Genomic DNA, 17,159 nt, shown 5'->3' with positions numbered 1-17,159 from the left:
ACCTGGGATGGCAGGAATGACGTATGAGGCGAGATTGTGTCGATTGGGCTTATACTCACTGGAGTTTAGAAGATTGAGAGGGGATCTCATCGAAACCTATAAAATTCTGTCAGGTCTGGACAGACCAGATACAGGAAGGATGTTTATGATGCCCGGGGAGTCCAGAACCAGGGGTCATAGTCTAAGGATAAGGGGTAAGCCATTTAGGACTGAAATGAGGAGGAACTTCTTCACCCAGAGAGTGGTGAACCTGTGGAATTCTCTGCCACAGAGGGCGGTGGAGGCCAGTTCATTAAATATATTCAAGAAAGAGTTGGATATATTTCTTGAGGCTAAAGCGATCAAGGGATATGGGGAGAAGGCAGGGACAGGGTACTGAATTTGGATGATCAGCCATGATCTCGTTGAATGGCGGAGCAGGCTCGAAGGGCCGAATGGCCTACTCCTGCTCCTATCTTCTATGTTTCTATGTTATTCACCATCCTCAGACCACAACATCCGAAGCATCCCCATCTGGCTTTGTACAAACGTCCAGCTCCTGTTGAGAAAGTCCAAGGGGGCAGTTCCAACTCAGATGCAAGCAGAATTCAAGTCCCAAGAGGAGGATCAGGCCTGTGTGGGGATCTTCACAAGTGTCAGCCGTGGCTCAGTGGGTAGCACTCTCGTCTCGAGTCAGAAGGTTGCGGGTTTAAGTCCCACTCCAGAGACCCGAGCACAAAAATCTAGGCAGACACTCCACTGCAGTCCTGAGAGAGTGCTGCACTGTCGGAGGTGCTGTCTTCCAGCTGAGACGTTAAACGTCTGCCCTCAGGTGGATGTAAAAGACCCCATGGCTCTATTTCAAAGAAGAGGAGGGGAGTTATCCCCGGTATCCTGGTCATTATTTATCCCTCAATCAACATCACAAGAACAGATTATCACATTGCTGTTTGTGGGAGCTTGCTGGGCACAAATTAGCTGCCTTACAATAGTGACTACACTGCAAAAGTACTTCATTGGCTGTAAAGTGCTTTGGGACGTCACGAGGTTGTGAAAGGCGGTCAAAATTCAAGTCTTTCTTTTCTTTCCTGCAGGTTTTTGAACATTAAAAATCTAATTTTAGTGATTTTTGTTTCAGAATTACCTAATTTTTTTATGTTACAAATGTTATTTTTAACTTTTTATGCTGAACTGAGTGAAGAAAGAAAATGGCAATGATTCAATTTGAAAAAACTGTTTGACCAGTCTGATTATTCTGGTTTGCGGTGTTTCTCGAAAAGCCCAGTGTCCTGGCCTCGGCCTCAACCATTCTTTCCAGCAAGCAGTTCTAGCTGTTGATCACTCTCTGTATTGTAATATTTCCCAGAAACTGTCCAAAAGTTGCCCTTCACAATCCTGAACCTATGCACTCTTTCCCTATTAACTTGGCATATTTGAAAGTACTGCTCTGGGTTTACTTTCTCTATTCCATTAACTATCTTGTATAACTCTCCAAAACACTCTCTAAAATAGCTCTTGGAGGTTGTAAAGTTCTTGCGGGTATCAAGCGATTACTCAGATCGCTCCAACACTGGGAATCAATTTCTTTGCTTTTGTCTGCATCACCTCAAAGCAACCAGCACTGTGCACAGTAATCCAGGTGTGGCTCACCAGAACACTATACAGATTCAAGATAGTTTCCGGGGAATTGTGCTCAATTGGTTTAGCACTATAATGTTCGTTTTCTTCATTACTGCCTCATACTGTTCAGACATGATAAGCGATGAGTCAACTAGTATTTCAAATCTCTTTATCCTTTGATAAGTTCTATCTGACTCATGAAGTACACGAAGCTCTTATTTTTACTTCCAATGTGTAGCACCTTATATTTATCTATATTGAACTGCATTTGCCACTGGTCAGCCCAGGTACAAACCCCGTCAAACTCACCTTGCAAGAGCTTGGCTGTCTCCGCTGAGTCCAAGGTGCCTTGCAAGCTTGTTAACATCTGTGAATTCAACGACCTTGCATTGAGACTGCAATTCCATCAAAGAGAGGCCTCACAGCAAGGAGCCCTGTGGAACCCCACTCAATGCCTCCTGCCATTTTAACCGAGCTCCTCCTACCTTCAGTTTCCGTCCTTTTACTAAAGTACAAATCCATACTTATGTCTTATCCTTGCCACACACCGATTTTAATTTGTAAAAGAATGTCTGATGGTGTACTTTATCAAAGGCTTTTTAGAAAACAAATTCATATGGCTTCCCCTTGTGAATTTGGGCCGTCCTTCTCTGATGTATATTTTGCTATAGCAAACCACTGAATTGCTATTTGCAGTATTTACTGTGCAGCTGCAGAGAGTTCTTGTACATCACAGCAAGGGTTAATCAAGACTAGATAGATAAATCCTCATTTTGCATTCATTTTGTCTGCATGATACAGCTGGACAGGTACATCACACAAGACACAGGGGTAGAAGCTGGGATGTGACTAGACAGTGAAGATCTGCATCTAGAATGAAAACATCTCCTGTTTCACATTTTTACGGATCTTAGTCATGGGGGGAAAGTTCGGTTGATTTGCGCATTCCATTAGCGCCCTAAGAGGGCGCAAAGCAACTAGCGCCCGGGCGTGGCGTTAACAGTTAGCGCCCTGTGGTGCTGCGCCTCCGGCGATGACATCATCACCGTGCGCAGCGCCCCGTTCATGATCTTTGGTCGTGCCCCCTGACTTACCGCCAGACGCTATGTCCGACAAGGTCAAGGGGGCCTACCCGCGGTTGGGGGTGGCACAAATTAAAGGAGGTGCCGGGTGGCCATTTTTGTTGCTGGTTGCCTGCCAGCACCTGCCCCCGTTGCTGTCCCTGGCCTCCTGTGCAGCCCCCCCACGGGGTGCCAGTTGCGCTCCGTGAGCCTGGCACCTCTCGAGCGCCGGGCTCTTTTGCCGGCACTCCGATCCCTGGTGGCCCAACTGGGTCCCGGGTTGTGCTGCGCTAGGCCCCTCCCCTTTAATAAGGGGAGGAAGGCCTGCAGTACTGTGGCGCTGCTGCACGTAACGCGCGATATTCACTCGCAGCGCCCCAAGAGGGAGGCAGGGCACTTCCAGTAGCGCCCTGCCTCCCTCTTGGGGTGCTTCCAGTGAATTTCGGGCATGGGGGCACTAAAAGCAGTGCCCCAAAGGGGACGCGACACAATTTTGCCCCCATGCAGTTTGAACACCAGACACTTAAATATCTACAGAATGGTCTGTTTTCATGTTAGATACTGTTCTGTCTGGTAGATTCCATCTCCTACCTCGGAGTCTTGTTTGGCTACATCAGGCAGACAAAGTAAAGGGAAAGGGAGATAGTAAATTTCAGGTCGTGGTTCAGCCTGATACAGTAGCCAAGGAGGGGGAAGGAATTGGTGGTTAGGGAACAGGGTTTGTGGCGGGGGCTGGAGATAATGGCTTCGCTCTTCCCAATTTTTAATTGGAGGAAATTTCTGCTCATCCAGTACTGGATCTTGGACAAGCAGCCTGACAACACAGGGGTGGAGGAGAGGGGGGTGGCGGAGCAGGGGGGCAGCGGAGGGGCGGAGCGGGGGGGCGGAGGGGCGTTGGCGGAGGGGGTGTGGCGGAGGGGCGGTGGCGGAGGGGCGGTGGCGGAGGGGCGGTGGCGGAGGGGCGGTGGCGGAGGGGCGGTGGCGGAGGGGCGGTGGCGGAGGGGCGTGGCGGAGGGGGGTGGCGGAGGGGGGTGGCGGAGGGGGGTGGCGGAGAGGGGTGGCGGAGAGGGGTGGCGGAGAGGGGTGGCGGAGAGGGGTGGCGGAGAGGGGTGGCGGAGAGGGGTGGCGGAGAGGGGTGGCGGAGAGGGGTGGCGGAGAGGGGTGGCGGAGAGGGGTGGCGGAGAGGGGTGGCGGAGAGGGGTGGCGGAGAGGGGTGGCGGAGAGGGGTGGCGGAGAGGGGTGGCGGAGAGGGGTGGCGGAGAGGGGTGGCGGAGAGGGGTGGCGGAGAGGGGTGGCGGAGAGGGGTGGCGGAGAGGGGTGGCGGAGAGGGGTGGCGGAGAGGGGTGGCGGAGAGGGGTGGCGGAGAGGGGTGGCGGAGAGGGGTGGCGGAGAGGGGTGGCGGAGAGGGGTGGCGGAGAGGGGTGGCGGAGAGGGGTGGCGGAGAGGGGTGGCGGAGAGGGGTGGCGGAGAGGGGTGGCGGAGAGGGGTGGCGGAGAGGGGTGGCGGAGAGGGGTGGCGGAGAGGGGTGGCGGAGAGGGGTGGCGGAGAGGGGTGGCGGAGAGGGGTGGCGGAGAGGGGTGGCGGAGAGGGGTGGCGGAGAGGGGTGGCGGAGAGGGGTGGCGGAGAGGGGTGGCGGAGAGGGGTGGCGGAGAGGGGTGGCGGAGAGGGGTGGCGGAGAGGGGTGGCGGAGAGGGGTGGCGGAGAGGGGTGGCGGAGAGGGGTGGCGGAGAGGGGTGGCGGAGAGGGGTGGCGGAGGGGGGTGGCGGAGGGGGGTGGCGGAGAGGGGTGGCGGAGGGGGGTGGCGGAGGGGCGGAGAGGGGTAGTGGAGGGGTGGAGAGAGGCAGTGGAGGGGTGGAGAGAGGCAGTGGAGGGGTGGAGAGAGGGAGTTGTGAGGTAGAGCTGGGTGTCGTCAGTGTACATAAAGATGCTATATAATTGTAAGTTGTTATTGTCTTGTACATGATCACCAATAGATGTCCACCAATCACTGATAATCTTGTACCCAGCACAAGTGAGCACTATCCCTCTACACCTCCTCCTGCAGTACACTCTCAATAGAATTCATCATTGAGGAAAGGCTCAACTTCGTCTCCACTATCTTCCAGCCTTAATTTTAGAACATCCTGCTCAACCTGTCGCTGAAGCCTGCAGTCTTCCAGGATGACTGTCCTAAACAGTGATGAACAACATTTCAGCCTGCACGGATTTCAATCAGATATTCGCAATTTCATTTCAAGAAAAAAAATTGAATTATATTTCATTTTTGTTTGCTGATCCTTGAATCGAAAAGTTCAGGAAAATGGAATTGCTTGCTGGCCTACCCAATAGAAGGTGCAGACGGATTAACAGAACTACCTGGTTAAAAGATATCAAATCAGCTTGGACACAAGAGATCCATACAAGAGGATTGACTGCAGCAGACAGCCTGTCTACCAGCTGATAGCATTAATTACAGGCATCTGCAGCTTCGCGACAACAGGGATAAATGGAAGAATGAAATAAAAACAGTGGAAACGCACAGCAGGTCTGTCAGCATCTGAAAGAGGGACAGGTGGGCTACCCCTGAAATGGCGAGCACTTTTTCCTCTTTCAAATGCGGACAGTGCATTTCCACCACATTTTGCTTTTATTTCAGGTTTCCAGAATTTGGGGTCTCCGGATCTCTACACTGAAGAATGTACTTATCACAAATCTAGATACTTCCTCACATGTGTAAACACAGAAAATAAAACAAAACTATCTAAACCAACCCCCGTCCGCCCCGCCATCTCTGCCATAATAAGGGTATGACTCAAGGACATATTCCTATTTAGAGCACAGCAAGAAAGATTTTTCAACAAGTGGAGGAAGTGTGCAGAAATCTTCACTGCAAATTTTCAAGCAATCCCATGAAATGCAATGCTCAGTGTTCAATACCGATGGATATTAACCCCGCCAGTTGAATTATAGCAGTTAAAATTGTTCATGAAGTTCCAATTATACTTGAGTTGCATCAAATTCGGAGTCAAATTTCCTCCCCTCAGCTTTAGCTATTTGTAGTTGGAGTGGAAAACAGGCCATCAAGCTCAAGTTTTCAGAATATGACTGCCCCAACATCCAGCTACAAGTGTTTGCTTTTTGAGACGGAAGGAAAGAGTCACCCTGATGAGTGTTGTGTTTCGTGTTGTGTTTTTATTTAACTAGTGCTCGTAGTTGTCATTTTTTCAATGGTTAAAATAACTGACCACATGACCCTTCAGGGAGCAAATACAGCCAAACCTCCTCCTTCATGCAATCCAAACGCTTGCCCAGCACTTCCCTGCAGTGAACAAGGAGCAAATCACCTCTGGCCACGCAAGTGCCTCCCAATAATCTCAGGCCAACAGTAACATTAGCAGAGAGCTGGAAGCAGCTTATATGACAATACTGGGGCTTGTAAATAATCTTGTTCAACATTTATTTACAACAATGGGAATGAGGAATGGAATAAAACTTCTAAAAATAAAATCCCTACTTATCACACCACAAAGTGAAAATCATAGACACAAGGACATAAGACAGCAAGAAACAAGAAACCTTAATTCAGCATAGCGAGCTCACTCATTCCACAGACCACCTACAACCTATAGTATGACTACCGTACCAATTTAATCTCGAGGGAACATTTTATATACATAAACCCTGGTTCTCAAAGGTGATCAACTCCAGGATATTAATCCATGTTTACATAAAAAGACAAAAGAAAGTCTTGCATTTCTACAGCGCCTTTCACGACCACCGGACACGCCAAAGCGTTTTACAGCCAATGAGGTACTTTTTTGAAGTGTAATCACTGCTGTAATGTCTAATATTCAACTCTGGCCAGGTGCCTACATGGATACACTATGCCCATTCTGAACTTTTGAAAGTTGGACCCAGGCACTGTACCCCACAGATGAATTAAATTCCATGAACAAGAACTCACCAGATTTTGCATGTTCCAGATCTCTGTCCATGTGTGACTGATGTGGTGAAGTCCCAAGGTTATAAGGACCAGGTGAAAGCCTTCCTTGAGTCTGTAACAGGTTGAAATTGTATGCCATGGCAGCCTGACGAGCCACAAGCCTTGGGTCTAATGCTAATCTGTTCTGGTATCCTGACCAGGTCACCTAAATAGAATCAGAGTAAACATAAGTAACCAATGCATTTTGCCTTTATGAAATGCTAACCAATAGTGCTTTATGTTGCATCTGTGTCAAGGACACAGATTTATCAAAAAAGATCTTCTGTATTATAAATGTGAACTAATAATACAGTACATAAGCAAATCAATAATCACAAGTAATCCTACAGCCACTTTGCTAAAATAATATGCATTGCAAAATATGAAACATCCTCAATGTGACGATGTATTGTTTTTTTCTGTGTGTGTGGGGGGGGGGGGGGGGGGTGGGGGCGGGTGGAGAACAGTTCTTTATAAAGTGCCCCTCACAATACTTGCATTTTCAAAAAGAGCATACATTTGTAATCATTTACTGTTAATATGTACAATTATCTCAAGGTCTTCTGTAGCTATTTTTGAGATTACATTTGACATTTTCATTATATCCTTCAGCACGATCAGACTGCTTTCATTTTTTGTTAAACGCACCCATGAACAAATATAGTAATGAAATTCTACTGAACCTTTTTTATTCGCCTACTTCACAGCATTTAGGCTGAATCTCAATTTCTGTGCTACATGAGAAAATTACAATACAAAGCTGACTGCAGTGGCTTGTTATTCAAAATTAGAATGACAAGCGTCACTGCACGTTAACAGAATATTAAAGAGAGCCCGAGTAGCAAACTACTAAAAACTTAATCGTGTTACACTACTCTGTGATTACAATGGAATGATAAAATGAAATGACTGATTATTAAAGAGCTACAGGTGCAGTTACTGCAGACACCAACAGTTATACGGTTGATAAATAAACTCCTGAAATCTTACTGCATTTAGATTTAATCACAGTTGCAACACCCCCCACCTTTTATTTTAATGCAGACTGGGCTTTTGGGGGGGGGGGGGGGGGGAAAGAGATTGGGGTGTAAAAAATTGGCACTGCCAAAATGATTATATATCGAGATGCACTGATCCAATGAGACTGCTTACAAATCATGTCACCAGGACAGTGAAGAACTGGCTCAGTGTGGGTTTCGAGTCGGTGTGCAGATAGCTACAAGAAACTCATTTACAATTTGAAGGAGGTATCAGAACCCTCTCATATGGGTTTCAGTGTTGCAGACACATTTTGCCCAACTGCCTACTGCAGCTTTTCCCCCAAATCCTTCCTATTATCTACAAATCTTGCTCACCAGCCTACACAGTTTGAAATCCGAACCCCAATCCTGTTCATTTGGTCATAAGACACTCAATAGGAGGTATACAATGCAGAGTCTGGTCTTTTTATTTCTGAAGTACATGAAATGAAGATGCGCCAGGTGAAAGCAGCACATGGAAACTGTTTGAATGTGATAAAAATGATGACTAGCATTGAGAATTCAGGGTCGCTAGGAAACGGGCTGCTTTTAAACGCTGAAATATTAATGCACCTGATAAGGCACATCAAGTTTTCATGGATGGCTGAGCAAAGTCTATAGTGGTGCAAGCAGAATGACTGTGATTTGCTTTAGTAATGCATTGCTCACAGTGAATGAAAGGAATTTGAATGGAATACTATGACAGGTACTGCAAGATGCCCATTTCATTTTAATTTTCTTTAACATTGACATGGAGACAGGCATTAGACATGTTGATGAACAAAGGGAAGCTTGAGGTGCTCTTAACCAGTTGATACCTTTCCTCATTATAAAAAGTTGTCCCAAGCAGATCATCATGGACGGTCAATCAGGATGTGCTAAATTTTAACCAAATTGACAGGGAGGGTCAATGTTTGCACGTTAGCGACTGCAATCTGTTACACTCGATTCAAGTCAAGGCTTCAGACCAAACCACTCATTTCCAAGGTTGGTTTTAATTTGATTATTGCATATCGGGACCAACAGGGAGGGAGCAGAAATCCATCCTGGGCTTTCCCAAGGTAAACAGAGAAAGACTATTTCCACTGATCAGTCAGTCGATGACGAAAGGGAATAAATTTAAGAGCATCACCAAAAAAAGGTTTTGCACAGGGGGATGGGAGGACAGTAAAATTATAAACCTTTTTTTGAAATCTTTGTAAGCCAAGTGATGCGGTAGTAGCTGGTGACATGTACATCAATTTTGGTCTTTGGGCAGAAGTAGTTTATTGGAGTGAGGAGTGACTGGCACAGATCATATTATAGAATCATAGAGTGCAGAAGGAGGCCACTCGGCCCATCGTGCCTGTGCCGGCTCTTTGATAGAGCTCTCCAATTAGTCCCGCTCCCCCTGCTCTTTCCCCATAGCCTTGCAAACTTTTCATTTTAAGTATATATCCAATTCCCTTTTGAAAGTAACTATATAATCCGCTTGCACCGCCCTTTCAGGCAGATGTTGGACATGACTGTTGATTCGGGGATGTGGTCGGGATCATTCAGCTGAAACGCTGTTCCGTGAGCTGCAGGCTAATGAGGGAGGAAACTGCAAGATATTACAGTTCAGGGCTCTATTGAGTGGATGTGAGCCGGAGGACTAGAGAGTGGTCAATGTCGTGCCCATTTTTAAAAAGGGACACAGAGCCAATCTGGGTAATTAATGACCCATTAGCAGTCTTCACAGGCAATCAGATATCTGAAGATGACTCGAGACACTAAGTGAGTGGCAATGTCCTGGTCAAATTTCCCCACCACCAACGATCACAGAGATCAGGGGGAAAGGTAATTTGTGCAATATTTACATTATTTCTTTCTGTGAGTGGCAGCATACACTGTGAAAACAGGATCTTAATCCAAACAGTAGAACTTCAACTAGCACAGCTTTTAATTAAATTATACTCTGTCCATCTGCTCCACATTCTGGAAAAGCAGTTTGCTCATACGTAGATAAAACATTTGAGTTTTCCTCGAAATACCAGGGCCAAGGTTAGCCTGCCTATATGGAGAAACTGGTGATTCTACCCGCTGAAGACCGACAGCTTCAAAACCACACAAATATCTCCCCCACCTTCCACCAGCACACAACCCTCCCACCAGTTTATGTCAGCCCTTTTTTGGGGGAAGCAAGGTTATGTGGCAAAGAATGAAGATGTGCAGAAACCCCATTTATTTATTAAAAGTCTAGTGATAAATAGAACTGAGCACATCACACTCTTGTAAATCTTGTTGAAGCTTGGCAGCAGGTGATGCTGTCAAATCAGCATCATTTAATGAGCACCACTGACCCATGTCGTCAAATCCTTTTTGATACAGAGCTGCCTTTGCAGAAGCAAGACTCCCAGCACCACGTGGGTTCAGTGTTTTATCGGTACAAACGTGTACTTCATTTCAAATACAATTGACTTGGATGATCATTAACATGGATTTCTGTTTGCAATGTCATCTTCAGCATCACATTTCAATGATGATAATAGCATTCAAATATAAACCACTGCCCATCCATATAATAAATACTGTACAATGATCACCTACCTGGTCGAACATAGCCTTAATTTCATTCTATTTCAGCTCCTTGAATACCTAGCATTTCATTCTGTGCTTGGAACAGATACAGGTGCATCAGGGAGAGGCCTCGCAGCAGGGAATCCTGGGGATTGGCCTGGAAAGTTCCAGCTTTGATTCACCATTTGCATGTCGGTCACTGATCTCAACCAAGGTTCCTGATCCTGATTACTATCCAATGATCACTACTGGAAAGTGTACGTGTTTGGTTATTGGGTGCAGGCAGGATCAGGCTCGACTGTGATGTCCTACAGTCAGTAAGACTGGTGCCATTTATTGCCTGGAGTTACGCACAAAGAATGGCCACTTGGACAAGCTACCAGAGAGCTGCCAGTGCTCTTGAAGCAATACCCCTGCAAGAGCCAGCACCTTTTGCTGGGGAATTGTCCCAACAGCACCGGAAACTCTCTTGCACCTTGGAGCTCAGAGGGGAAAATGAAACAAAAAACACTCGGTTATGCATTTTATGAGGCACTCTAGAGGTTTACACAAGACAACTACAAATGAAGTCTGCTGCAGACCAAAAGCCAATATAGAAATTGGTTTTATATTTACAGTACCAGGACAGTGCAAGACATCTTCAAATTGTATGAAGAATGACATTTACATTGGCGCAGCTCCAGTACTGGAGATAATTAATAAGTCGGCATTAAACAGACTGCTTAGATGAATAATTAAAGGATTAACATTTATGAAGAGGATAAAACAGGGACAGTAATTGGTTGTGTTATGTGTACTGACTACCTAAACCATACTACCCTTGCCCGAGTCAGCAGGCTGTGGGTTCAAGTCCCACTCCAGGGACTTCAGCACATAATCCAGCTGACACTCCAGTGCAGTACTGAGGGAGTGCCGCACTGTCGGAGGTGAGTCTTTCGGATGAGACGTTAAACCGAGGCCCCGTCTGCTCTCTCAGGTGGGCATAAAATATCCCATGACACTACTTCGAAGAGGAGCAGGGGAGTTATCCCCGGTATCCTGCCAATATTTATCCCTCAACCAACATCACTAAAAAAAAAAATCCAGATTATCTGGTCATTGTCTCATTGCTGTTTGTGGGAGCTTGCTGTGCGCAAATTGGCTGCCGCGTTTCCCACATTACAATAGTGACTACACTCCAAAAAAGTACTTCACTGGCTGTAAAGTGCTTTGAGGTGTCCAGTGGTCGTGAAAGGCGCTGTATAAATGCAAGTCTTTCTTTTCTTTACCCAGTAAAGACCTCAGCAGAAATTAATGGGAGTGGGATATTTGCTGGTTGCACAAAATCAAATGTTAGGTGCCGAATTTCCCTCCAATCAACTGCAAATTAATGAACAGTAAAGTGCAATATCGTAACCAGTGAATGCCACGCAGTGTTTTCAGCTGCCAGTTTACCTCACTAACTCAGACTGGAGAATAAAGCAGTATCTGATTAATGATTATTAAGGGTTCTCTAGTATAGACTTGTAACAAATTAGAAATGACAAGGAGTAATTTAATGTAATTCGCCAGTTTGGACAATGATGAACTGCTCTCCGTTTCGGACATCTGTGGATTCGACGTAAAAGGGAAAAAAGCTACCAATGCTGGAAATCGGAGATTAAAGAACAGGAAATGCTAGAGATACACAGCAGGTCCATCCGCATCTGTACAGAGGAGAGAGGTTCATGTTTATTTCTTAACCGATGCTGACAGACCTGCTGTGTATTTTCATATTTTTCTGATTTTCCCAGTGATCTAGATTGCAGCCTTGCAATACAATCTTTGCTATTATTCTACATGCAAACTACACTTAAAAAGGAAATGCAAACCCACTTGAAAATGGTACGTCATTGTCCTTATCTCAGTTTACTTATTGGGCGTCTCTGCAGTAATCCCCTCTTAAAATCTTTTAGTACTCTCGTAACAGAGAATGTTACTGTATGATATGACATGTGTGTTATATGCCTGACTGCAGTTGTTTTATTTATATCCTACTCTATCGCTGCGTGCAGAGTGAAGCCATTGCAGTGTTGTTCGCCTGCAGCTGTGTTCTAATAAACTGCTTTTCTTTCATTTATTCACTGGAAACTGTCCAGTGCTCCATTTGATGAGAAGTTGGTCCAACAGCGTCGAGCGAATCAAGCATTGAACCTGTGACCTCAGATCCAAGAGTATTGACAGACAAATGTACTGCACAATGAGTGCAAAAGAACAGACAGATGTGCTAAATAGGCAAAACAATCATTTTCCATATAAAAGTGACGTACAGAATAATGTTATTTCAGAAAGTGCAAGGGGGATGTAGCCCTGGGCTAGATTAAAAATTGATTGCAGGTAAAAGGTGAAGAGTACTGGGAGGTTCAGAAATGTACCGCTTCAAATTCAAGTATGGGTCATATCTGCATTAACACAGGAGTGCAGAATAAAGTGGCAGATCACTGGAGCATGAAGGAAAGTGACCCCTGTGAAAAGTTCATGGAATATTTTACTTTTAACTGGCACCAAACAGCTGCTAAAAAATTACCGTATCTCTTTGCCTTTACAGGATGAACATTAATCCAGCACAGTATATATAATATTAATATATATATATATATCAAATACATACGTAATAAAATATATGAAGAAAGCTTGACGTTATGTCAATTTAATGATAATTCCCGCCCAAAGTTGGACCCACCTGCCCCTGATCTGGTACATCCACCCAACTGACACCTAATTATGAAGATTGATCCAAATAGTGTCTCTTTGGCAGCACTCTGACCTCTGGGCTAGAAGGTTTGAACCCTATACTTAGGGTTCAATTCATGATCCATGTCGGCACTCCAGATCTGCATCGTCAGAAGAGCCAGTTACTGTTCAGGCTTCCCCACGGGAACACTTGTGTCTTATTTTCACAGCAGAAAGATCGATTCTAGAAATATACCGAGTGTCCTATAAACTGTAACCTGCACCCTGATAAACTTGCCACAACTGAGGCAGCGTATCCAGGATTAACACTTACTCTTTTAGTGTGGAATTGGCTTTGGGCGATCATGTGAGTTGTCCAAATTCCCTGGTCTTCTCCAAAAGGCAGTAAAAACCATGCGGGCAAACCAATGTGTACAAGTAAAACAAACAGACTTACTTACAAGTGGACCAATACACAGACACAGTAAGGCACAACAAGATACAATACTAAAAACATCAACGATAAAAACAGACCACAAGGCTTGAAAAGATGCTTTTTAGAAGATATTTCTTGCACAGTTTTGGCAAGTGCTACAACTCTTGGATGAAACAGTCTTTTGTAGACATTCCGATTGCAAAGTTGATGATTCAAATCAATCCACAGATTTCAGATCTCTAAACAGAACCAAGATCCTGAGAGAAGTTTAGTCTATATTTCAGACCTGGGAACAGAGCATTCAATCAGCTGGGATCAAGACACAATGGGACATGTTATTGCATAGGCTAATTGACAAGGAGCTGATAATGCTTCAACCAAGTACAACTTAATTAGCATCCAAGAGAAAGTATATGTATCATGATGATGACACACTTACTCCACTCTATTTTGAAACTTAGTCAGGAAAGACAGTTCCTATTTTAATTCTGGCTATTTTTTAAAACCTCTATTTGCCACAGGACAAGCGCTCTGCTTTCATAGACTCTCAGAAATTTACAGCACAGGAGGCCATTCGGCCCATAATGTCTGCGCCAGCCTGACCCCACTTTCTAGTTCTTGGTCCGTAGCCCTGTAGGTTACGGCACTTCAGGTGCCTATCCAAGTGCTTTTTAAATGTGATGAGGGTTTCTGCCTCTCCCACCCTTTCAGGCAGTGAGTTCCAGACCCCCACCACCCTCTGGGTGAAAACATTTCTCCTCAAATCCCCTCTAAACCTTCCCATCAATTACTTTAAATCTATGCCCCCTAGTTATTGACCCTTCTGCTAAGGGAAACAGGTCCTTCCTGTACACTCTATCTAGGCCCCTCATAATCTTATACACTTCAATTAGGTCTCCCCTTATCCTCCGCTATTACAAAGAAAACAACCCCAGCCTATCCAATCTTTCCTCATAGCTAAAATTCCCCAACCCAGGCAACATCCTCATAAATCTCCTCTGTACCCTCTCTAGTGCAATCACATCCTTCCTGTAATGTGGTGACCAGAACTGCACGCAGTATTCTAGCTGTGACCTAACTAGTGTTTTATACAGTTCAGGCATAACTTCCCTGCTCTTATATTCTATGCCTCGGCTAATAAAGGCAAGTATCCCGTATGCCTTCTTAACCACCTTATCTACCTGTCCTGCTGCCTTCAGGGATCTGTGGACATGCACTCCAAGGTCCCTCTGATCCTCTGCCCTTCTCAGTGTCCTACCAGTTATAGTGTATTCCCTTGCCCTGTTAGCCCTCCCCAAATGCATTACCTGACACTTCTCCAGATTGAATTCCATTTGCCACTGTTCTGCCCACCAGACCAGTCCATTGACATCTTCCTGCAGTCTGCAGCTTTCTTCTTCATTATCAACCACATGGCCAATTTTTATATTAAACTTCTTAATCATACTTCCTACATTCATTGAAAAATACCACTGGAAACAGCCTTCCAGTCACAAAAAACTGGTGTCCTTTTTCAAATGTGTAAGAGCAAAGTTCTCCCAGTATCCGAACCTTCCTCCTTCAACCAACACCACGAAAAACTGATTCGCTGGCCATTCATCTCACTGTGGTTTGTGGGAAGTTGCTGGTTAGAACAATTGCTCCTTTGGCTACATAACATTCACTGCACTTCATAAGTAAGTCATTGTGTAAATAATTTTGAGATGTTTTAATATAATTAGGTGTTCCATAAACGCAAGTATTATCAGGGTGATGAGGCTGCTCTACAGTGACGCACTATTACTCGCCTCTCTGAAGTACCTGTAGGATGACGAGAGAAGCAGCAACCAGGCTCTCTGATGACACGCCATCCAATACCATTATTCTCAGCAGCTTGTATTTAGGGATCATCTAGCACAAAAAAGATTACTTGCACCAGCACTCTTGGAAGACCATACATATATGAAGAAAACTCAAATAAGAATGGACTATAAACATTGGGTAAAACATCTATTTTTCGTTTTTACAGCAGCGCCAAACTATCACAGCTCCCTCACAAGGTAAGTGGAATCAAGTGCTTTCGTACCAACAACCTCCGACCAAAGTAGAAGGGTTTTAACACTATTTAAATATTTATGTCCAGCTTGGGCTTTGTCAACTGTGAGATGAGATACATAATGTATGGATAAGAGCTGATGCAGAGGAGAAATAATAATCACCATGTCGTTTTATATTTTACAGAAGGTGCATCACAATGGATTCAGTGTCACAGATAGTCATCCTTCTGTGATACCATCTTGGTCATTCTTTCCTCACTACCTTCTCCAGCCCCCAAAGCTATGTGGTTTGCTCACTGAGTTTTTCACATTCCCAAATTGAGAGCAAGCCAGCTATCACACTCGACAGAGCTTGGATGATCCCAGATTGCACTGAAACAGAAAGGGTATGGGATGTGAAAGACTGATCAAGACGATGCTGAATTTACAGAAGAACATATGGGGTCGGCCATTTAGGACTGAGATGAGGAGAAATTTCTTCACTCAGAGGGTGGTGAATCTTTGGAATTCTCTACCCCAGAGGGCTGTGGAGGCTCAGTCGTTGAGTATATTCAAGACAGAGATTGATAGATTTTTGGATGTTATGGGAATCAAGGGATATGGGGATTGGGCAGGAAAGTGGAGTTGAGGTAGAAGATCAGCCATGATCTCATTGAATGGTGGAGCAGGCTCGATGGGCCGAATGACCTACTCCTGCTCCTATTTCTTATGTTCTTATGTAATTGCCCTTTGAAAGCAGACCAAGCAAGGGAAGTGAAAATCAAGTTATTAGCTGGCACTGAAACATTCACATCATTTCTCACTGATACAAGCTCCCACAAATATACACTTAGGCTGTGCAATGAACGCTTGGCACACGCATGAATAACTTGCACTTGAACAGTGCTTTTAACAGTGAAATAGCCAAGTGTTTCACCAAAAGAGGGGGGACGAACCAAGAGAATGTGATTAGGGGAGGTGACTGACAAAATAGGTGGGTTTTGGGAAGGTAGAGAGAGATGTATTGAGGATGGGTTTGGGGACAGAATTCCAGAGTGCAGGGCCTTGACAGGATAATAGAATATTAGCAGACGGAGTGAGCCATCCAGCGCAGTTGTGCTGGCTCTCAGGAGCTATCCATTCAGTCCCAATCTCCTGCTCTGCTGCAACACTCCGCTCAATAACCTCACATGCTCACTTCATCTCACGTGGGAGAACATCCCAAAATCCCTATTTTTGAGTATAATCCCAGGCCAGTCAATGGTCTCTCACACTTTTGAGGTATTTATCTTGGATGGTTGTCTCTGGTGTGGTCTTCTGGACATGCGATCTTCAGAGCTGGTAGTCGAGCCAACTCCTGGCAGCAGGGCTGCCCACTACCCAAAAGCTAGGATATACCTCCTGGCTGCATAACTCTGTTTACAGGCCATGGGGAATAACGGTTTGGAGAAACCATCATATTATTAATAGAAATGAGCTAAATGAAATAATTATGGTATAACTTGAACTGTCGCTCTCATTCTTCCATTGGTAAAGACAGTGTTATAACCTACATCACCGAAAGCACAGTCAGTTTCCACATGTACGCTGACGACACCCTCACGACCACTTCTCTCAACGCCTCCACGGTCTCTAAATTGTCAGACTGTTTGTCCGACATCCAGTTCTGGATGAGCAGAAATTTTCTCCAATTAAATATTGTGAAGACTGAAGTCATTGTTTTCGGTCCCCGTCACAAACTCCATTCCGTAGCCACTGACTCTATCCCTCTCCCTAACATCCGTGAGGCTGAACCACACTGGTGTTGACCTTGGTGTCATATTTGACCCTGAAATGAGC

The 17,159-nt window shown here is 45.2% G+C and overlaps 1 protein-coding gene across 2 annotated transcripts in view; it reads right to left on the bottom strand.

Annotated features, from left to right (window-relative positions):
• The window catches only part of LOC147110285 (ATP-dependent RNA helicase with zinc finger domain-like), a 332,514-nt gene that overhangs the window by 77,952 nt on the left and 237,403 nt on the right, over window positions 1-17,159 (bottom strand). For both annotated transcript variants that reach the window (XM_086000110.1, XM_086000111.1), the window contains exon 23: window positions 6,604-6,787. In XM_086000110.1, the coding sequence (XP_085856236.1) occupies window positions 6,604-6,787 (184 nt within the window). The remainder of the gene's footprint in view (window positions 1-6,603; window positions 6,788-17,159) is intronic.

Source organism: Somniosus microcephalus, chromosome 11, assembly GCF_052327205.1.
Source record: "Somniosus microcephalus isolate GS21.2 chromosome 11, FLI_Smic_1.0, whole genome shotgun sequence".
In the NCBI taxonomy this organism is placed as follows: domain Eukaryota; kingdom Metazoa; phylum Chordata; class Chondrichthyes; order Squaliformes; family Somniosidae; genus Somniosus; species Somniosus microcephalus.
Note: the sequence above shows the minus strand (reverse complement) of the source record. Positions and strands in the feature narration are given on the sequence as shown.